A 23,645-nucleotide genomic window follows, 5' to 3' on the forward strand; every position below is an offset into this window, starting at 1 on the left:
GTGTGTGAGAGAGAGAAAGAGTTGGTGGATGTGACATGTAGTGTAAAAGCCCTTTGAGTGATCAACATGACTAGAAATGCATTATATACATAAGTACAGTCCATTTACTCATCTTGTTAGATCTCAGTGCTGCATTCAACACCACTGATCACCACATTCTGATACAGAAGCTTGAACACGTTATTTGGATTAAAGGACCTGCATCTGGCTGGTTTAAGTCATATTTATCTGATACATTTAAATTTCTTCATGTAAACAATGAGTCTTTTTCACACACCAGAGTAAGTCATGGAGTTCTACAGGGTTCTGTGATTGGACCAATACTTTTTACATTATATATGCTTCCCTTAGGTATTCCCCTGACCTTTGTTATTATTGCTATCTCCCAGCAAACATAGAAAGACTAGAAAGCCCATTTGAATTTATGTGCTGTTCTGCTGTCTTATACTTTGTGCCATACTGCTAAGCAAACTGTTAATGGCAGAGTCTAATACTAATACCAATAATGGGATTCCAGTATGACAATGAAATAAATACAAGTGGCTTATATTCTGTCACAAAGGGCAATTTATTGTAAAAGAAAAATTCCTTTACAACAAACAAAATTTATGAAACTACTAATAAAGAAAGTAAATAGTTTTAAAATGTTAAAGTACTGCAGCTTGTTGACTTATTCTAGTTCAGTGTTCACACACAGTTTACTGAGGCTATAACATTACAATGTTATTTGAGAAGAGCAACAGTCTGAGAATATTTCACAATTGTACCATGACATGTACTATCAATGAGATGTTTTTCGGTCACAGTTTTTGAGAAAAATTGTGAATATGAGCAACTTTATTACATTAAGATGGATTGATATACATGTTACCTTTTTCACCTAAAGATGCACAAAGATGGAACAGGTGAATAAACTGCTGATATTACTGTTGCAATGTTTTATCTCCATGAAGCAAATATTTTAAATATTTATTCAGAAAGTCTGTCAACTGTTAAGAGTAGCTTGTATATTATACATATTAACTTGGTTCTGACTGTTACAATCATGTTAATCTTCATCTAAGGCCATTGGTCTCTGCTCTGATCTCAGCTGGACCTTCATCGGATAAGGTTTTGGAGACATAGTGATCCCAAAAACTGGAGTAAAGTCTGGTTCTCCAGCATCTTCAGGCCAGATGAACTTAAACTTCTTCAGCAGAGTCACCATGATGAGGAAGAGCTCCATACGAGCCAGACCCTCTCCCAGACACATCCGAGGACCTGAGACATGAAAAAAAAAACAAAAAAAAAAACAACCCTTTAGGTGCCAGAGATTTCAAAATAAAATGGTTTGTAATGTTAAGGGATACTGGTAATGAGAAAATGTTAAGGTCATGATGGGAGTAAAATACACTTTATATATATATATATATATATATATATATATATATATATATATATCATTCGCCCAGAGTGGAATTAATATTTATGTCACTGTTTCTGCCGGAATTTGAACACACCAGAAGTAACAGACGGCTCAAATGTTGGTAACCGTGGCAACAACAGAAAACAAAGCGAACTATGGCAGTATTTCAGTCACCTAGATAACAAAATGGAATGAAAATTGTGTGGAATGAAGCTTGCCTACAATGGATCTACCAGTGCGATAAGAACCACTCACTAACTAACCCGTTACAAACGTGCCGCACTACAAGAACAAAAACATCAGTCGGACAGACAGTGAAAAATGACCGAAGTATTCAGATCTGACTGGCTTTGTGGTGGCTAAACACTCATGACTGCAAACGCTGAGTGATTTCAGGTAATATGCATCCTCTTTCTGTGGTCGAAGGGGTGGCTTTTAAAAGTTGATGGAATTTGTGGATTCCAGATACACCATACCTTCATGCAAGACCATTACTAGCCCTGTGGAGAAAAAATACACTGAGGCGGCTGCTGCTCTGAAAGAGAAGCTCATGGAAGCTAAGAAGGTTGAGATAACAACAGATGAGCTCTATGTCACAGTAACTTGCCATTGCATCATTAGTGAATGGAACATGTCTGGTTCCGGCTTCCAGACTCACAGCACCGATGAGAGACACATTGCTGAGAACATCACCACCAGCCTGAGGTCTGTCGACGAGTGGGGTCTGGGAGGTAAACTTAGCACATGAGTGCTTGACACTGGATAAAACATGACACCTCCAAACACAGAAGTGGTGGATGAATGGGAATCTGTGTGCTGTTTCACACACACGTTGCAGCCATCAGCGACAAACTTAGGCTGCATGTTATTAGCCGTGTTGTGGCTGCCTGTAGTGGTCTGCTTTCTCACTTTCGCCACTGCACTGTCACTACTGCAGCTATAAAAAGAAAATAATTACAACAACTTGTTCCAGAAGCCAAACTGATACCGTACTGCAGAAGACGCTGGAACACTGGACATGATGGAGCGTTTGCATGAACAGAGGTGGACAGTAAGGCCAGTTTATCTGTCAAAACTGTCACAAAGGTAGCTGATGCCCATTTGTTGGAACTGACTGCGGAAAGCTGGCAGATCATTGAAGAAGGTGCTATATATATATATATATATACACACACACACACACACACACACACACACACATAGGCTATATATGAAATGTTTAATTGTCACATGCAAAATGGTGGTGAAATGTAGTCATTCATGCATCCGAGGCTGTACACACCCATTTACTGCTAGTAAAAAAAACAAAAACACGGTAATAAACTAAAAAGACAATAAATATAATAAGCCACAGTGCAATGATGTGCAGGGTACCCATGGTACGCGCTGCTGACCTCATCACCCTCTGCAGGGCCCTCCGGTCCTGACCAGTCCTATTCCCGTACCACTGGGTGGTGACACCAGAACTCTGTCCACCACTCCAGTGTAGAACATCTTCATGATCTTCAGAGAGACTCTGAACTTCCTCAGGTGTCGCTGCCTTGCCTTCTTCACCTGGCTGCCTATGTGCAGAGTCCAGGATAGATCCTCAGTGATGTGCACACCCAGGTACTGGAACCTGCACCCCCTCTCCACCAGAGTCCTATTAATCCTCAGAGGGGTGTAGTTCCTCTGCTATCTCCTCCCATAGTAATTAATCTTCTCCTTAGTTGTGTCTGCATTTAGCAGGAGGGTGTTAGCATGGCACCACTCTGCCAGTTTCTCCACCTTCCCTGTACCCGCCCACTCATCATTGTTGCTGATGCAAAGGCCGCCACAGAGTCTTCCATGAGCTTCACTATGGTGTTGGAGCTGTCCATGGCTACACAGTCATGGTGTACAAGGAGAAGAGCAGAGGGCTGAGGACGCAGTCCTGTGGAGATCCGGTGTTAAGGGTTCGGGGCCTGGAGGTATGCCCGCCCACCTGCACCACCTGAGTTCTGTTTGACAGAAGGTCCAGGATACAGGCACACAGGGTGGAGTTTAGCCCCAGGCTGAGCAGTTGGGTGTGTAGCGTGATGGGACTCTAGTGCCGAAAGCTGAACTAAAGTCAATGAACAACATCCTTACAGAGTCCCATGTGTACTTGTCCAGGTGGGTGAGGGTGGTGTGCAGTACCTGGGAGATGGCGTCTACTGTTTGGCCAGTAGGCGAACTGTAGTGGGTCCAGAGACTCGGGAAGGGAGGATGTGCCCCCTGACTAGTCTCTTGATGCACTTAATGAGCTCAGAGGTGAGGGCATTGGGGTGGTAGTCATTAAGGCTGATTTGCCCAGTGTTTCAGCCTCCCACATCGGCGCCCAGGTCCATGCTATCTCCCAAGGGGGTCCTAGGATGGAACCCTCCTTAATCTGTTCAAGTCCATGTTTCAGAGGGGGTCTGGGTGGGGAGGTTCCCCCTCCACTTCTGGCTCCTGTTCCCGGGTCGGGACCTTGACAGGTTAGGTAAATCCACAGAATTGTCATCTATCACACATGCTGCTTCATGTACATTTTTATTATGGACAGATGCACCATGATTTCTAACAGAAGCATCACTTTCACTGTTGCTAGATGACCAATCATCATCCTTGGGAGGTAAATATTCCCTCCAGAATCAAAGATGCTGATAGCTGAGGAAGTGTTTCCATATGTTGCTGCTTTCTCTGTTGTACACTCTTCATCACCCAGTATGAGCTTCTTCATCAACTCTGTACGATACGATACGATACCATCTTTATTTATCAAGTACCTTAAAAACAGCATTGTGGCTTACCTAAGTGCTGTACAATAAAATAGCAATATAATAAAATAGAACATTAAAAACATTAAAACCCTAGACCGAAATTAAAAACAAATTTATAAAAAGGAAACAGGTGCAGGGACACTCTTAAAACAGAAAATAAAAAAGAACAAATAAAAACAACTAAAAACAACAAAAGAGAACACTATTAAATATCTAAAGTGACTGTCCCAGCCTCACTCTGGGTTAAAGGTCAAAGAATAAAGATGTGTTTTTAAACAAAAATTTAAAAACAGCAAAAGAGGGATCCTGTCTGATGTGCTGGGGAAGCTCATTCCATAGCTTAGGACCTAAAACAGAGTAAGCACCATCACCTCTAAGTTCCCTTTGATGCCTTGGAACTACTAACAGAGTCTGATCCACTGACCTGAGCGCAAGAAGGCACATGTGGTTGCAGCAGGTCAGACAAATAAGAAGGGGCATGGGAATACAGAGATTTAAAAAACAAATAATAGAATTTTAAAATGAATTTGCAGGTGCACAGGAAGCCAGTGAAGGGTTGCTAGAACTGGAGCAATGTGCTCTCGTTTCTTTGTACTGTCATGCTCTGTGGTACAGAGCCCGGTTTTCCCAGCTACCCTGAAGGCATCTTTCCCGCACTCTGGCTTGATTGCTGATGCGCTCCACCTGCGCTGAGCGCTTTATATACCTGCCAGTTTCATCCCTTAGTCGCCAGATCGTCTTGGTTTATCCCTGTACGTTTTCAGCCCTGATTTCTCTGCCTGTCTGCCTGTCTGTTGTTGACCCGGTCGCCTGGATTTGGATTCTGCCTCTGCCTGCCCCCTGTCTGGTACTCTGCTAGTCTTTGTTTGGATCTCCTGGCTCTCGGACCTCTGGAATTTATTATTGGATTTAGATAACGGATCACGGACTATCTCCCTCACCCCCCCACGAGGATTCTCTGACCCACGCTGTCATCCTGGTCGGCAGTCCAACCTGTGGGACATTATCCAGCTTCTAACCTCTTTTTGCTCAGCAGCTTCTCCCACTCCACTCAGCGGATTCCCCCCGGGATTCCCTCGGCTCAGATCCTTAGACAATCCTCCCTCACCCGCTGGACCTCACGCTGCTGAAGCCAGACCTTAGAAGACCGGGATTGCACATTCTATCCATTGTACACCAATAAATGTTTGTAACCCATCCCTGGGATTCTGAGTCATCTTCTGAGTCCAAACCTGTCAGCCCCCTGACAGAACGATCTGGCCAAACAATGGACTCCTCAGAACCCAGGGATTGGCGAACCAAGGTTGAAAGTGCTATTTGTCAACAGGAGGCAGGTTTAAACGAACTCATTGTACAGGTCAAGTCTCTGGCTAAAAGCATCTCCCAGCTGACCCCTTCTGCCCCCGTTGAAACCCGTCCACCTGTGAGTACCCCAACAGTTGTTCCGGGCTTTGAGCCCCGCATGACGCCGCCAGAGAGGTATTCGGGAGAACCAGGTCAGTGCTGGGCATTTTTGACACAATGTTCTCTGCAGTTCGAATTACAACCTTCATCATTTCCCACAGAAAGAGCCAAGGTGGCCTTTGTCCTATCCCTACTGTCAGGACGAGCCAGGTTGTGGGGAACTGCGGAATGGGAACGGAATTCCCCTGTCATTAATAATTTTCTGAGCTTCTCGGAGGAGCTGCGCCGGGGTTTTGACCCCATTCGCCCCGAAAGGGAAGCATCCAGAAACCTGTTCTCCCTCAGTCAGGCAAATCGGGCAGTGACAGACTATGCCATAGATTTTCGGACCCTGGCGGCCGACAGTTCTTGGAACGCATCTGCCCTCTATGATGCGTTCTACAACGGTCTTTCTGAGCGCATTAAGGATAAGCTGGCAGCCAGAGACCCGCCAAAAGATATCAACGCCCTCAACGACCTCTCTATCCGCATCGACCAACGACTCCGCGACAGGAGGAGAGAGAGAGGGATCCGGGACCCAAACCACCCTCCTGCCCTTCCCAGAGCTTCTCTACCGCCTCTAGTCAAAGGGCCCACTCCACCTTCTATCCCAGAAGCGGAACCTATGCAGCTCGGTCGGTCCAAACTTTCCCAAGCAGAAAGAGATCGGAGATTAACCCACAGACTCTGCCTTTACTGCGGTCAGTCAGGTCACATAGTCCGCGTCTGTCCGGTAAAAGGAGGGGCTCAGTGGGGGTCGGGAGAACCCTGCTGAGCCGAACGCTCCTCGACCCATCCGTCTCCCGACCTATTTTCCACATCCTGGTGACCGCAGCAGGACAAGAACATGAACTCTCTGTCTTTATTGACTCCGGTTCAGACTCAGAATTCATTGATAGGAATCTGGCGGAGCAGCTGGGCCTCCGTGTTTCTCCTCTGTCTAACCCTGTTCAGGTCCGAGCCTTAGACGACCATCTTCTTCACCAGGTGACTATGAGAACTGAACCAGTGCCGGTGGTTATGGATAAATGTCATTATGAGAACCTCAGTTTTTTGGTCATTGACTCTCCTCAGATTCCGGTCATATTTGGCATCACCTGGTTACAGCTTCACAATCCCCAGATAGACTGGCAGAACGGCAGAATAATAAACTGGAGCACAAACTGTCTGACCACCTGCCTCCGATCATTTCCACCTGTTAGCTCCGTTGGTGAAGACACAGAGACCAACTATCCCTGTCTTTCGCAGGTACCAGACCAATACCACGACCTAAAGGAAGTGTTCAATAAAAGCAGAGCCACCTCTCTACCTCCACACCGCCCTTACGACTGCGCCATTGATCTCCTGCCAGGCACCACCCCTCCCAGAGGCCGTCTGTATTCCCTATCTGCCCCTGAAAAGAAGGCCATGGAACAGTACATCTCTGACTCATTATCGGCCAAACTCATTCGTCCCTCCTCCTCTCCTGCCGGTGCAGGGTTTTTCTTTGTGGAGAAAAAAGATGGCACACTACGACCGTGCATTGATTACCGGGGACTCAACGAGATTACTGTGAAGAACCGTTACCCTCTGCCCCTCATGTCTTCCGCCCTGGATCTTTTGCAGCAGGCATCCGTTTTCACTAAGTTGGATCTACGAAATGCATACCATCTGGTCCGCATCCGCGAGGGGGACGAATGGCAAACAGCATTTAACACACCCAGCGGTCACTATGAGTACCTGGTCATGCCTTTTGGTTTAACCAACGCTCCCGCTGTATTCCAGGCTTTAGTCAATGATGTGTTACGTGACATGCTTAATAAATTTGTGTTCGTCTGTTTAGATGACATCCTCATCTTCTCCTGGAACCTCGAGGAACACGTCTTCCACGTCCGAACTGTCCTGCAACGCCTCCTCCAGCATCAGTTATGAAAAGTGTGAGTTTCATCGTCCTTCGGTCTCGTTCCTGGGAAGCATCATCTCGGCGGGAGGCGTGGAGATGGATCCCTCCAAGGTCTCCGCTGTGCGTGAGTGGCCCACACCAAACAATCGCAAGCAGCTCCAGAGGTTTCTGGGGTTTGCCAATTTCTATCGCAGATTTATTAAAGGTTACAGTGTCATAGCTTCCCCTCTTCATCAGCTGACGTCTGTCAAGAATCCCTACGTCTTGAATAAGAAAGCCGAAGCAGCCTTCACTCAACTCAAAGAAGCATTTACCACAGCTCCCATTCTGCGCACTCCTGATCCATCTTGCCAGTTCGTGGTGGAAGTTGACGCCTCCGACTCCGGTGTGGGAGCTGTCCTCTCTCAGCGGAGTCCAGACGATTCTAGAATGCATCCCTGCGCATACTATTCTAAGACCCTGACCCAGGCCGAGCGTAACTATGATGTTGGAAACCGGGAACTGTTGGCGGTCAAGCTGGCACTACAGGAGTGGCGTCACTGGTTGGAGGGCGCTGCCGAACCGTTCCTCGTGTGGACCGATCACAAGAACCTTGAATACCTCCGAACCGCCAAGAGGCTTTCACCTCGGCAGGCCCGCTGGGCCCTGTTCTTTAACAGGTTTGACTTTAATCTCGCTTACCGTCCTGGAGATAAAAACATTAAACCTGATGCTCTCTCTCGTCAGACTGTTTCCCCAGGGGAGGAGGCAGACGAAGTTGAGGATTACATCCTCCCTGCCCGTGTTCGTCTGGGATTCACTCGCTTACAGCTGGAGGAGGAGGTCAGTCGGGCTCAAGCTGCTGCAGCCATCCCGGACGGATGTCCAACGGGTTTGTTATTTGTGCCTCCTGGTCTGCGCTCCAAGGTCTTGGTGTTCTGCCACTCTTCCCGCCTGGCCTGTCATCCCGGAGCTACACGCACGCACCACCTGCTGTCCCAGAGGTTTTGGTGGCCTTTCTGTCGACAAGATGTTCGTGACTTCGTTGCTGGCTGTCCTGTCTGCGCCCAATCCAAATCCTCTCGACTGCGTCCTGCTGGTCTTCTGCGCCCTCTGCCCATTCCTCATCGCCCCTGGTCCCATATCGTTATGGATTTCGTTACTGGCCTTCCTCCATCCAATGGCATGACTGTAATCCTGACTATAATCGACCGGTTCTCCAAGATGGCCCACTTCATTGCCCTCCCTAAGCTGCCCACAGCTAAGCAGACAGCGGATCTCCTGACTGACCATGTTTTCCATCTGCATGGCATCCCGGTGGATGTTGTGTCTGACCGGGGTCCCCAGTTCGTCTCGAAGTTCTGGGCCGAATTCTGCCGTCTGCTGGGGATCCAGGTCAGTCTCTCTTCTGGTTTTCATCCCCAGTCTGATGGTCAGTCAGAGAGGGTGAATCAAACACTGGAAACCTGTCTCCGCTGTCTGTGCTCCGAAAACCCCTCTACCTGGTCCCGCAACCTGTCCTGGGTGGAGTATGCACACAACTCTTTGCCCTCCTCGGCCACAGGGCTGTCGCCTTTCCAAGTGGTAAATGGATTTCAACCTCCGCTTTTCTCCCCTCAGGAAGGAGAGGTCCGGGTTCCTTCGGCGCATGCGGCGGTCCGCCGCTGTCACCGGCTCTGGCGGCGTGCTCGCGCTGCGCTTCTGGAGAAGTCTCAGAGCTACCAGACGGCGGCCAACCGCCTGCGCCGGGCTGCCCCGTCCTACCGGGAGGGTCAAGGGGTTTGGCTGGCCACCAAGGATCTTCCGCTACACCTGGAATGTCGGAAGCTGGCCCCCAGGTTCGTGGGGCTGTTTCCAATCGCCAAGGTGGTCAACCCGGCGGCCGTGTGCCTTCATCTTCCGCGGACCATGAGGGTTCATCCTACATTCCATGTTTCCCGGGTCAAGCCTGTCGTTTCCTGTCCGTTGGTGCCTGCCTCCAGACCCCCGCCGCCCGCCCGGGTCGTGGGTGGGGGTCCTGTTTACACTGTGCGCCGCATTCTGCGCTCCTGCTGCTCGGGCCGCTCGCTCCAGTACCTTGTGGATTGGGCTGGTTATGGCATTGAGGAGAGGTCCTGGATTCCTGCTCGCTTCGTGGTGGATCCTACGCTCCGGGCCCGCTTCCATCGGCGCTTCCCTGGTCAGCCTGGTGGGTCGTCTTGAGCCGCCCCTTGTGTGGGGGGTACTGTCATGCTCTGTGGTACAGAGCCCGGTTTTCCCAGCTACCCTGAAGGCATCTTTCCCGCACTCTGGCTTGATTGCTGATGCGCTCCACCTGCGCTGAGCGCTTTATATACCTGCCAGTTTCATCCCTTAGTCGCCAGATCGTCTTGGTTTATCCCTGTACGTTTCCAGCCCTGATTTCTCTGCCTGTCTGCCTGTCTGTTGTTGACCCGGTCGCCTGGATTTGGATTCTGCCTCTGCCTGCCCCCTGTCTGGTACTCTGCTAGTCTTTGTTTGGATCTCCTGGCTCTCGGACCTCTGGAATTTATTATTGGATTTAGATAACGGATCATGGACTATCTCCCTCACCCCCCCACGAGGATTCTCTGACCCACGCTGTCATCCTGGTCGGCAGTCCGACCTGTGGGACATTATCCAGCTTCTAACCTCTTTTTGCTCAGCAGCTTCTCCCACTCCACGCAGCAGATTCCCCCCGGGATTCCCTCGGCTCAGATCCTGAGACAATCCTCCCTCACCTGCTGGACCTCACGCTGCTGAAGCCAGACCTTAGAAGACCAGGATTGCACATTCTATCCATTGTACACCAATAAATGTTTGTAACCCATCCCTGGGATTCTGAGTCAGCTTCTGAGTCCAAACCTGTCAGCCCCCTGACATGTACCTGTTAAAAACCGCTGCGTTCTGAACGACTTGCAGTCTGGCTACGAAGGCCTGGCTAACTCCTGCCTCAAGGGAGTTCTAGTAATCCAAACGGGATGTGGTAAAAGCATGGATTACCGTTTCCAGATTACACTTGGAAACAACTGGTTTTATTTTAGACAGACGCTTGGGTGGAAAAAGCAGAATTTAATGATTGCATTTACATGTTTGTCCAGTTTTAGATCTGCATCTATTTTCACACCTAAATCTGTGATAACAGGCTTTTCAGCAGGAACAAGCAAAGAAAGATCACACTGGGTGTCCTGCAAGTTCTGCTGGGCCTAAAGAAAATTACTTTAGTCTTCTTTTCATTGAAATTCAAAAAGTTCAGAGCCCTCCAGTTCCTAACCTCCAAGAGGTGAGTGGAGGTTGAACAGAGCAAGCACCTGTACGCCTTAGGGGAAAATAAACCTGGCAACCATCAGCATACAAATGAAAACAGATGTTGTGCTTCCTGAAAATTATACCCAGAGGCAGAAGGAACGACCTAGACTGGAATATCTCCAGGATATGGTGTTCCTTAAAGAAAGCCATCACCTGACTGTAAACAACCTTTTCAAGGATTTTACAAAGAAAGGGAACTTTAGAAACAGGCCTGAAGTTGGTCAACAAAGAAGAACCAAGGCCAGGTTTCTTTAACAAGGGATGAACAACTGCATGTTTAAAGCTTTTAGGTACCACACTAGAAAATAAGCTGTTATTAAGGATGCTGAGAATAAAAGGACCGAAGGTTGGAAAGACCTCTTTAAAAACTCAAGGAGGGATATCATCATATGGAGAGCCAGAGGGTTTCTTACTGAGTCAACTTCTTGAATAACGTGAGGTTAATGACCTCAAAATGATAAAAGAAAACAGTCCGCCAAGTCTAAAAAGTCTTTTACCAGAGGCTTCCCAAGACAGCAAATGTGTATATTGAAACCCCCAACAATTAAAATTTAGTCATACTTTGGCATAAATTCAGCCAGAAAATCTGTGAAGTCACTTAAGAAATCCTTATTGTACTTTGGAGGAGGATAAAGCACTTCACAGAGCAGTGGTGGAGTGTGACCCAAGTGAAAAAGGCTAAGTTCAAAGCTTGAGAACTAAATGGATTGCGAGCAGTAGAGACAGGTAGAAGCTGCTTCAGCATCCATAAGTTCAGTGGTTTTGCTCCTAGCTTTGCTCTGGCGTAGCTGAGGACGACAGGGGCGCATAGGCACCAGCTATGAGTCAGCAGGATCCACTGAGCACCACGAGATGAAGAAATTAGATCTAAATACACCATTTGCCAGAAAAACCTCAGGTGCACGGGCCAAACAGTCCCTCAAACTTTACAAGCTGCCTGGCACGACCATGACGCCTGTAGAGTTTCTTTCAGTGGGGAGGGGCAGGACCTTGGTAGAGCTGAGGAGGTATTCCAGATAACAGAGGAGGCCGAATCATGGCCTTTACGTCCAAAATGCAGGGATAAGTCAGCAGACACACAAAGGCCAAGAAGAGCTTCCCGGTCGTAAACCAGAAGTGAGGTCTGCTAGACAATCCTTAGAAACAGTAACAAACACACAAGCAGGGCTGAGAGGGGCTGACAGCCTGCCACATACATCTTGCTTAATATAACTCATCATACGACAAGTATGGTGTCTTTCAAAAGTGATTTCCTCCTAAACTTTGAATAAAAGCCCACCCTCACCTACCAATTGTGTTACATTAAAGATTCACACATCTGCCATCTAGTGGTGGAAAATAGTTACAGGCTCTCTGGAGATAATATCCTGGTGTTTGTCGCAATTTAGGTACTTTGGCACTTAGAGTGTTAATCAGCTGGTTTAAACTTATTTTCTTAACTAATTTTTAACCTTCTGCCATTGTACCTGCAGAGAAAGGCATGAAGGCCTCTGGTTTGACAAACTCTCCCTTCTCATTCAGGAAGTTTTCTGGGTTGAACTCATGAGGGAACTTCCACTGTCCCTCCTCCATCAGCACTGAGGCCAGGTTCTGGATGATCATTGTACCCTGGAGAGAAACCAAACCAATATAAGCCATTAAGGACTTTCCTCACTTTCTGTCCCTCTCATGCCAAATCTTATTTAATCAAGTTGGCTCTCCATTTCTATGCTCTTTTCCCATTCACCGTGGGAATGGAGTATCCCATCAGCTCGGTGTCTCTAGTCGTGCAGTGAAAGACGCTGAGAGGAACAGTGTTGGAAATCCTCTGGACTTCATGGATCACAGCCTGGATGGAGATAGTTTATCATTACTCTGAGTAAGAACTAATGGAAGATAAAATAGACAGTGAGGGACAGAAAGAGAAATTCAGATCAATAAACATGTTGACAACAATGCAAAAAACTTAATGCAATTGTGACTGATGTTAAAGTCCAAAGTTATGCTATGATTTTATCATGTCATACAGTATCTCTCACAGACATGCCACTAACATGGAAGGTACATAACTGGGAGTGAAAGCAGAAACCTGTGATGGTCTACAGAACCTGCATGTATGGCATGTTGTTTCTGTCCTCAAAGCTGGGACGATCCTTTCCCTCCAACACCAGGTCGATTTCCTGTTGACATCGCTCTGAGGGAACAAACATATTAATGGATTTAACTTTACAGCAATAAAATAAGAGTTCATGGCAGAAAGTTACAGGGAAAACAACAACTTTTGGTCTGAAGACGATAGATCAACAATGTACTGAACCAAAAGTGGAAATAAAAGCTAGCATAGAGAAGAATACACCATTTTTTTACTTAAACCAGTCACTCTGCCATAGTCATTGCTTCTCATGTAGGTGTGTAGACATGCCTTGTATGTGTGGGTGGTTCATCAGGTAAAGGAAAGACGTCAGCAGGGTGTTGGAGGTGGTGTCAGTTCCAGCGATGTAAAGATCCAGGCAGGTCCCTACAAGCTGTTCCTCTGAAAACAAAGTTTCCTGACCTCCTCCCTAAAATAAGAACAGTGATGAAAGTAAATTATAACAAAGCAATTCTACTTCATGGATACAAACTCTGGGAGTGAAAAGCTTATGACTGAATTAATCTGTGCTTCTGAGAAAAAGAATGACTCTTGGAAGACAAAAACAAATCAGACAAGAATACAGTCATTTACACCGAGAAAGGTGATAAGCTCCACACTCATGAAAGTTCATTCATTTAACAAACTCCAGCCATCTCGAATTTCAGTTTATCTCCAACACAGCCCATATACAGCAGAATAAACTCTTTCTCCACAGATGCACCTTTTCCAGTTCATCCAGGTAGCAGTCAACAAAGTGTCGAGGCTCTCCAGGGACTCTGGTCTTCCTAAACTCATTTACCATATGTTTCACAATGTTCTCGCAGGTCTAGAGACAACAAACAAAAACAAAACTGGAAATGTAAAAACACACTAAAGATTAAATTTACAAGTTCAGTTATTTACATTTTGGAGAAACAAAGCTGAATACAACAATATAAAAGCAAACCAGAAGCCCAGTTCAAAAGGACCTCATATGGGGAACAAGAACTTTGGATTCTGTTCTCCTTCAGCCCGACCCTCAGCTACAGAGACTAGTTCAGGGATGTGGAAATTCACCTCTGTAGTGGAGAAGGAGCCTGAGCTGGTGCGTGAGGTTAAGACGTTCTAACGTAGTCTGGCTCATCTTATTGCATGGCTTGAGGTCGAGAACCAGTCTCCATTAGATGGGCTGGACTCTAATCCAGTCTAGAGTTGCCCTTGGTGAGAGCCACCAGGGGGGTGTGGGCATACTTATTGCCCCCTGGTTCAGCACCTGTGAGTTAGAGTTTGCCCCAGGTGATGAGAGGGTAGCCTCCCTCTGCCTTCAAGTGCATTGGACAAGTCCTGACTGTCATTTGTATCTATGAGCCAATCAGCAGTTCAGAGTTTCCATCCTTTTCTGAGCCCAACAGAGGCGGTACTAGAAAGTGCCCGTGCTGGAGGACTTCAGTGCTCATGTGAGCAATGAAAGTGAGATGTGGAGGCGCGTGACCCGAACTACAGAATGTTTGTTATTGGACAAGCACAATGTTCAAGTATCAGGGTGTCTATATATAATATGTATTGGCACCAGGACACCCTAGGCTGCAGTTCACCTATACAGACCCATGACTTGGTGGTAGGAGTTGGCTTGGGAGCTCTGGATATCTCAGCTTGGATTGCTGCCCCAGATAGTGGAATGAAAAAAATGTGACTGGATAGGATGGATGGGTGAATAGATAAATATATTTACCTCATAATTCTTGAAGGCATTTCTGAATGGCAGAGGCAGGTTACGAATTATGTGAAGAGAGTCATAGAGCTGTAAAGAAAGATGCATCATTAGTTTAATGCATCATTTAAAACGCAAAAACGAGAATGAACTACAGACTGCAGCTAGGCTTCCCAAAGGGTTGAAATACTGGAATACTAAATCTTTTTAAAGACAATTAGCCCCCAGAGTACATATAACACTTGGATACAGCCTCGGAAACTGAAAGTGAAGCTATTGCAGAGGAGCCTAAAACATGCAGTGTTTCTAATGGCCAGCAGAGGGCAGTGACATTTGTTGTAGAAAGCGTCTTGATGCAATTTGTCTCTGGTATGTTTGAGATGTGCTTTGACTCACCATAGCCCACGGTCCGTTGGCTATTTTCGTAATCTCAATGAAGCACTGAACAATCGTTTTGATGGTCTCATCATCGTACTCGTAGCGTTTACCAAAGAGAACCTGGCAGATGATGTTAGAGGCTGCATTATGGAACATGACCTGAGGACTCAGAATTTTACCTGGAAAAGATAAAACAGAGACTTACGGAAGCGTGGAGCTGTCACCCAAATAAAAAAAAATCGGACCTTATCACGTTATAACGTGATATGTTTATTCTAAAAACGTAAAACGTATCACGTTATAACGTGATACTTTATTGTAATAACGTGAAACGTATCACGTTATAACGTGATAAGTTTATTGTAATAACATGAAACGTATTACGTTATAACATGATACGTTTGTTATAAGAACATAGCCTGTACTGTATGCAGATGTTGTTACTACCTATATTGGAGCAAAATACATTTTATGGAAAATATACTCATCAAGCAGAAACTTTTCAGTTCTTTTTGACAATGATTAATTGTTCTACTCTGGTTTATTGTTGTACAGAAATGTGGGACAGTTATGAGAAGCACGTAGGTCACCTGCCTGCGCACAGTGAGACAGTGCCTGCCTGTGTCTGAATTGCCACAGAGCAGACATCCCCAACCTGGGACCTCTTGAGCCAGTGTCCTGCAGGTTTTCAGTATGTCCATACTGCAGCACACCTGACTCAAATAATGGGTCGTTAAGAGGCTGGTGCAGACCTGGTTTATTCTTGCACATAAGACCGTTATAAGCAACACGGTGCGTCACCTGCCTGCACGCAGTGAGACGGTGCATGCATGTGTCTGAGTGGCAATAGAGTGTGCGCTCTGCTTTCAGTTAATAATATGTTGTCTCCCGACAATAAAAATGAAAATTATAAAGGCTTTATGCAGCGCTGGGACTGGGAGAAATAAGTTGCCGACACAAAGACGTGGTCCTGTTTACTTAAAGGGTACAACGTCAACAAGTGTCCTCCAAGCTTCATCAAATCTCTCCAATGAAGTAAAACTTAATCCCATGTAGTAAATTAGGAATTTCTCTGGCAATAATAAACCACACTGAAAACCTGCAGGACACTGGCTCACTGTGCGCAGGCAGGTGACCTACGTGTTTCTTAAAGTTAAACTTATCACGTTACAACGTGATAAGTTTAAAGCTTTTTTTCCTCAACATGGCGCTGTGCGAGCAGCTGCGTGCTACGGCAGCTCTGCTGCCTCTATTCCTTTTTTTAGCGTTTTCTATGGTTTTTAGACGTGGTTTTCTTTTTTCCTTTACAGTAGTCAGTACCAGGTGCAATTCTGCACATGGGAAGCCTACTTTTATTGATTTTCTATTTGGATTTCTGCTTCTTTTGGCACTTTTCCAAACTTCAGCGGGGGACACCTTTGGTTTCAGCCACGGCTCCATTGTTTACACCAGGGACCAGCTGTTAGCTCTGAGCGGCACTGCTCTTCTCTACGAGGAGAAGCCGGAGATTCCCACGGAGATACGGAGAAAAGAAGAGGCTGCAGAGCAGGAAGAAAGCTCCAGGAGAGGAAACGGAGGTACAGGCCATATTTACCCTCCGTTATTATGGGAAACGTTCGTTCCCTCTCCAACAAGACCGACGAGCTCACGGCGCTGACCCGGCTACAGTGGGAGTTCAGGGAATGTAGCCTCATGTGTTTAACGGAGACGTGGCTGAATAGACTTATTCCGGACTCTGTGGTTTCCCTGGATGGATTTAAACTTTCGCGCGCGGATAGGAGTGCGGCGGAGAGTGGTAAGAGGAAAGGCGGGGGACTCGCGGTGTATGTCAACGAGAGATGGTGCAACCCGGCGCACGTCTGTGTAAAGGAACAACTCTGCACCAGGGACATTGAGTTACTCGCTGTGGGCATGCGGCCGTATTACCTCCCGAGGGAGTTTTCACACGTTATACTGTTTAATGTGTACATCCCTCCCTCGGCTGATGCAGCAGCTGCTTGTGAGCTGTTCCACAGCGCAGTGACTCGGATGCAGACTCGCCACCCGCAGTCCCTCCTGCTCATCAGCGGGGATTTCAATCACACCTCGCCCTCTGCCACTCTCCCTACTTTCGTCCAGTACGTGAAGTGCCACACCAGGGAGAACAAGACGCTGGACCTACTGTATGCTAATGTGAAGGAAGCATACACCTCCGCCCCCCTCCCCCCGCTTGGACGCTCTGATCACAACCTCGTACATCTGCTCCCTGAATACACACCCAGGGTGAGAAGACAGCTGGCACAGAAGTCTGTGAAAGTGTGGACCGATGAGGCCAATGAGAGACTGAGAGACTGTTTCCAAACCACAGACTGGGAGACACTCTGCAGCTCTCATGGAGAGGACATTGATGGCCTGACCGACTGCATCACGGACTACATCAACTTCTGTGTGGAGAACACTGTGCCAACCCGGAGGGTGCGGTGTTTCTCCAACAACAAACCCTGGGTGACCCCTGAGCTTAAAGTCCTGCTGAACCAGAAGAAGAGGGCTTTCATTTCAGGGGACAGAGAGGAGCAGAGGAGAGTTCAGCATGAACTCCAGTACAAGATCAGGAGAGCCAAGGACAGCTACAGGAAGAAGCTGGAGGAGCGGCTGGAGCAGAATAACACGCGGGACGTGTGGAGAGGGCTCAAGGAGATCTCTGGATTTGGACAGAGTGGTGCCAGAGGGACAGCTGATGGAGACCAGCGCTGGGCCAATGATTTAAATCTGTTTTTTAACAGATTTGATTCTAACCCCACTCTCTCTGCCCCCCCTCCCTCCTCTTCACACATCCCCAGTCCAGCGTCTACCATCCCCTTCCCCCGACCACCTTCATCTTCACCTCCACTTTCACCTACCCCCCATCTCCACTCCACACCAATGGACTCCACCACCAGCCCCCCACTGCCCTCCACCTCCCCCCTCTCCCTTACATCGGCCCAGGTGAGGAGAGAACTGAGGCGGCTGAAGAACAGGAAAGCTGCAGGACCAGATGGCATCAGCCCCAGGCTGCTCAGGACCTGTGCAGACCAGCTCTGTGAGGTGCTCAGGTACATCTTTAACCTGAGCCTCAGCCTGGAGAAGGTCCCTGTCCTGTGGAAGACCTCCTGTGTGGTTCCGGTTCCTAAGATATCACACGCTAAGGAACCGAACCATTACAGACCCGTCGCCTTGACCTCCCACCTGATGAAGACCATGGAGAGGCTCATCCTCGGTCACCTCCGCTCCGTGGTGTGCACCACGATGGACCCGCTGCAGTTTACCTACAGGCCAAACATCGGGGTGGATGATGCTGTCATCTACCTACTGCACAGGGCGCTGGCTCACCTGGAGACCGCTGGGAGCGTCGTGAGAGTCATGTTTTTTGACTTCTCCAGTGCGTTCAACACCATCCAGCCGGCGCTGCTGCGGGGGAAGCTGGAAGGAGCTGGAGTGGATGGAAAGTTAGCTGCGTGGACCATCGACTACCTCACCAACCGGCCACAGTACGTGCGTCTGCAGAACTGTGTGTCTGAGGTGGTAGTCTGCAGCACAGGGGCCCCTCAGGGAACAGTGCTCTCACCGTTCCTCTTCACCCTCTACACCTCGGACTTCACCTACAACACCAGCAGCTGTCATCTCCAGAAGTTCTCTGACGACTCAGCCATTGTGGGCTGTGTGTCTGAGGGGAACGAGCTGGAGTACCGGTCAGTCATCATGGACTTTGTGGACTGGTGTGAGCGCAACCACCTGTGCTTAAACACCAGTAAGACCATGGAGATGGTGATTGACTTCCGGAGAAGGACACTACCCCACACACCGGTGAACATCCAGGGGAAGGACATTGACCGGGTGGACAGTTTCAAGTACCTGGGTGTTCACCTCAACAGTAAACTGGACTGGTCACACCACACAGACGCCCTGTAGAAGAAGGGCCAGAGTCGCCTCCACCTCCTGGGGAGACTGAGGTCCTTTGGAGTATGCAGGCCTCTGCTAAGGACATTTTATGACTCTGTGGTAGCCTCTGCTGTCCTCTACGCCGTTGTCTGCTGGGGAGCGAGCAGCACTGACCGGGACAGGAAGAGACTGAACAAGCTGGTCAGGAGGGCCAGCTCTGTCCTGGGCTGCCCGCTGGACTCTGTGGAGGAGGTGGGTGAGAGGAGGATGTTGGCCAAGCTCACATCCATCATGGACAACACCTCTCACCCGCTGCACCAGACTGTGGAGGGGCTGAGCAGCTCCTTCAGCAGCAGACTGAGATACCCTCAGTGTAGGAAGGAGCTACCGCAGGTCCTTCATTCCCACTGCTGTCAGACTGTACAACTTATCTGTATAGTCATAATACTGTGTAATATTTATTTATATTTTACTGTGCAATACCCCCCATTATCAATGTCATCATATTCTTCATATCCCACCATCACCATGTAAATATGTATATAGTCTGTGAAGTTGTTGTTATATTCTATATATATATATAGTATATATATATCTTTTATATTTATAATGGTACATATTTTTGCTTTTCTTAGACTTTTTCTTGTAAATAATTTATATTGCACCTTCTTGCTGTGATGCATGTCTTTCTGCACTTTATTCTATAACAAGAGCTGCTGTAACAAGTGAATTTCTCCACTGTGAGATAATAAAGTCTAATCTAATCTAATCTAATCTCTGATACGTTTCACGTTATTACAATAAACTTATCACGTTATAACGTGATACGTTTCACGTTATTACAATAAAGTATCACGTTATAACATGATACGTTTCACGTTATTACAATAAAGTATCACGTTATAACGTGATAAGGTCCGATTTTTTTTTAATTTGGGTGACAGCTCCACGCTTCCGTAGAGACTAAAGTATGACAGTATTGTAGGTAATTACAAGAGAACATAACAGACATACAGACATACAGGCCCACAGGTGACATACCGATGCTGGTTTCCAGTGTTTTAATGGTATATTGAACCTCATCATGGATCCTGTCCTCCATGGACTTTTTCCCGAGACCGAAGTTCCTTAAAGTCATCAGAGCAAAGCGACGATGGTCCCTCCAAACGGAGCCATAGTCGGCCAGGATCACTCCTACAAGTGTATCAATACAAAAATAAAAACTTTCAGAAGTTTCAGCTATTTCCAAAAATTTCTCTAACATTAGAGGCTGGAGGGTGAATGACATGTGTTTACCCATCGTAACGGTAACGGAGACAGTAAGTGTTCAGGACATCAGTCTTAGATATGGTTCTCATTTGACAATATCTTTACTAATACAGCTGTCACCTGCAAGTCACCTGATCGCCCACCTCTAAACATACTGGCACGTACATAACATGTATTATTAATTTATTCATGTATTATTTAATAATGTATTATCTTTTATCTCTAATAAAATAAGTTCTATGAAAAAATTGTTAGTTTTTGTAGTGTCTACCTTTTCTCTGAGTGACATTGCTAACAAATGAGTCATGAGGTCGTCCTGAAAAATCGGAGGCCTTGATCACAATGGCCTCCTTCATGGCCTTCAGCCCGTTGATGACTACAGCTGGGTTGGGGCCGATGAACAGACTGTAGACGTTTCCATATGACTTGTGCAGCTGGCAGAGAACGAGACAAAATATCACAATTAGAAATATATATTATACACTTTCAGATGTTTGAAGAACCTGAACATCGTTTCCTTGAGGATGTCCTCCTTCCGCCAGAAGACTGGACGTTGTGGAGTGGCTGGTGCCAGGACTTTATCAGTATATTTATGTGTCTCTGTGGATTGGGTTTGTTTCTTCAGATGCCCATTAAATTGGTATCTGCTTTGAAAGCCAAATAAAAACCTCAGACTCTTTTACGTTCTTTGACTCCTTCTGAAGCAGCTTCTGTGGGGACCACAACTGTCCCATTGGTTAAGGCTGGCCATCATAATCTGAAGACTAGACCAGGATTAGGAGCGTCAGTCCTCAATGCTCTAGAGAAATAATAGAATTGTTTGTTGCTGTTTGTTTAATCAAGAATTTTAAAAGGATCTATTTATCATAATAACAGGTTAATAGGTCATATAAAGCATGCTGTAACCTGTGAACCAAATGCAAACTAGAATGATTTATCAACATAAAATGTGTCCATCAGAACAGAATTAAATCATAAATTATAAAGTTAAATACAGTAAAAAGCACTGCAGCAACGCCATAAGATAGAGGGGCTGAAAGAAGTTTGTCCACCCTCGCTGATGGCAGCCGCAGCAGTAACTCTGGAACCAAGCCAGACAGCTCTCAGAGTCCTGTGTCTCTGAGCCTGATTAGGACATCGTGGTCCACAGAGTCAAAAGCCTTTGCCAGAGTAACAAATGCAGTGATGCAATATACATAGTATTGATCACCTTTGTCAAACAGAAGTTTGAAGTTTAAAGATGAAGGACAGAACATATAAACAAGACCCAAACCCAAACAGACAGCAGCTCATTTATCTAAAAATTTCTAGGTCACCAGGGATTTTTTGTCCTTTCAGCTCTTTTTCCCCATGTTGATAGTTTTAACCCAAAGGGGATCATTTTTTTTGTAAGATACTGTTTCTGCTGAAGAACTTCACGACTCCAGGTTAAAAAATTTTTCAAGATTAACAGGAAACTGGGGGAGAAACTTACTTACATTTTAGATCATTAGGGGACAAAATATTAATTAATATCACTTCTAATCAAAAGTACCAAATGTAATAATTAAGTTATTTTAACTCCATAAATGCCAACTTATCTGTAAATCTGCCAATGTCCCTGTGTTTATGAAAGAAATATAAAATTTGTTGTCGGGGTGGGGGGATTTTATGTATTTTATGTAATTTAACACGTTTTTATGGGGTTTTTTTTACATAAAAACAGTGACATGTAACTAAAGGATTAGACTGATTGGAACAATTACATTTTATATTTTTGATAAGAAGTGACTTTTATTGAGGGATTTGTGCAAAAAAAAAAGTGGAAAAGAATATTAATAATGTTTTTATAGCAGTTTTCTGGAGAGGACTTTTTTGTCCTCTAAGGACCCAAAAGGGTGGCAACCAGAAGTGACCCACAAGGGTCGATATTATTTTAAGCATTATGTTGTGGTAAGATGTAATGTGAAGGTCTTTAACAATCATGACAGTGAAACTCATTGTAGACATAATCTTATCCAGGCTGGAAATTAGAAATCAGTGTTTTCAGAACTGCGTCGTGAGTTCGAGGACGAGTGTTTATGGTGAGAGAGGCGGAGCAACAGGAGGAGGGTGTTTTTGTACTGCAAGTCATAGTTTTGTTTGAAAGTTTGCTGTTTAAGATAAGATGTGTTGGAACAAAGTCTGAGTAATAAATGCCACAGCCCCTCCAGGCGCAGGTTGAACTTTTAGTGCAGCCCTGTGCTGAAACATTTACTTATCAGTGGTGGTGTGAAAAGTCTTCTATTCATGATCAGTGTTGCCAAGTCTTGTTGTTTTCAGCACCTTTGGGCTCATCAGGGGTGGGATATTGGGCTTGTTTTTATAAGTGTATTTGCTTATTTGGGCTTGTCCTGCTTCTTAAAGAAGCCATGCTGATAAAGCAATAACCTCGCAGAACAGGACCCATGAAGAGTTTGTTCTTTTTTCAGGACCTGTCAACAACCCTGTTTCTTTGGTTACCATGCCCACCGAGCTGGTGTTCCCGCACACTAATTCACCTCCACCTGACAGAGCGACAATGTTTGAGACAAAGTAAGAAAATGTGGAAAAATAAACATGAGTGAGGAAAAAGGGAGCACTGGTTCCAACCTTGGGAGGGGAGGCGTTCTGCTGAAGTGTGAGGGATCATGCAGCATGCTGGTACAAAAATAAACCTCTTATTTATGAGGCTTATCAGTTTTAAGATTGGTTTCACTGTCTCATGAGGACGAGGACCGGAAACAGATTTTATTTGTCTTAGGTTTTATATTAGGTCTTTTTGAGATGGATTCTGTGTCTTATTTTAATTAGAGTTTAAAACTTCAAGGTATTCAAAGTTTTACTGCATTTGTAATCAGTTTATAGTATATTTATATTTTTTATTTTATTTTCTAAGTTGCTTCTTTTGGGCTTGTTTTCATCGAGCTGGTCGCTTGTTTATCTCACAAGATCTGGCAACACGGTTCGTGACCTCCAGCCCTGGTTGGACGTGTTCACAGTGAGCAGTCAGCTTTATACTGACATGCGATCCAATCACATCCAGAGTCAACAGCACAGCCGAATAATGCAGTGGAAATATTTCTACTGCTTTCACTAAAGCGTTTTATTTACAAGTATCTTTCATGGTGACATCAGAGGAACTTATAACTTCCTTTAAATGAAAACAAAGCTGTTTACAGAAGCATTTATAAACCACGACTGGTGATGCAACATCTTTAATGAATTGTTGAAGCAGTTCTTACCCTCTCAAAGTCCTTTAAAGGGTTCTCCAGGTTCAGGTGCAACAGGTTCCCCAGTATGGGTAGGACGGGGGGTCCCGGTGGGAAGTTCTTGGGCCTCCGAGACTTTAATTGGAGGATGATGAAGCAAATACAGAGCCATAACAGAAGTAGTGTGACAAACATGGTGGTATGTTTTGTCCAGAAGTGCTTTCTCCAGCTGAGGGACTTCAGTAATATGGTTCAGCTATTAGCCCCGCCTTCTTTAGCTGTGCAGCTGTTTTCTCTGGACTGAAGGAGAGC

General features: G+C 46.1%; 1 protein-coding gene across 1 annotated transcript; it reads right to left on the minus strand.

Moving 5' to 3' along the window:
* Positions 1 to 711: 711 nt before the first annotated feature.
* LOC121646946 (cytochrome P450 2F2-like) lies at positions 712 to 23,621 on the minus strand. The gene is made up of 11 exons (XM_041996087.1): positions 23,367 to 23,621; positions 20,396 to 20,558; positions 19,897 to 20,049; positions 14,977 to 15,137; positions 14,602 to 14,670; positions 13,612 to 13,716; positions 13,179 to 13,317; positions 12,865 to 12,950; positions 12,504 to 12,605; positions 12,244 to 12,385; positions 712 to 1,260 (listed from the first exon to the last, which is right to left on the minus strand). The coding sequence occupies exons 1-11, from the start codon at positions 23,526 to 23,528 to the stop codon at positions 1,049 to 1,051; spliced, it is 1,494 nt and encodes a 497-aa protein (XP_041852021.1). The 5' UTR covers positions 23,529 to 23,621; the 3' UTR covers positions 712 to 1,048.
* Between the last annotated feature and the right edge of the window lie 24 nt (positions 23,622 to 23,645).

Source organism: Melanotaenia boesemani, chromosome 10 (assembly GCF_017639745.1).
Source record: "Melanotaenia boesemani isolate fMelBoe1 chromosome 10, fMelBoe1.pri, whole genome shotgun sequence".
In the NCBI taxonomy this organism is placed as follows: Eukaryota; Metazoa; Chordata; class Actinopteri; order Atheriniformes; family Melanotaeniidae; genus Melanotaenia; species Melanotaenia boesemani.

Excerpts from the sequence above, each read along its gene's own strand:
- LOC121646946 (XM_041996087.1), bottom strand. The coding sequence starts at position 23,528 with ATGTTTGTCACACTACTTCTGTTATGGCTCTGTATTTGCTTCATCATC. Across the intron at positions 20,559-23,366 it reads CTTTAAAGGACTTTGAGAGG|CTGCACAAGTCATATGGAAA; the intron begins GTAAGAACTGCT and ends GTTCTCTGCCAG. Across the intron at positions 12,386-12,503 it reads TGGGATACTCCATTCCCACG|GGTACAATGATCATCCAGAA; the intron begins GTGAATGGGAAA and ends GTTTCTCTCCAG.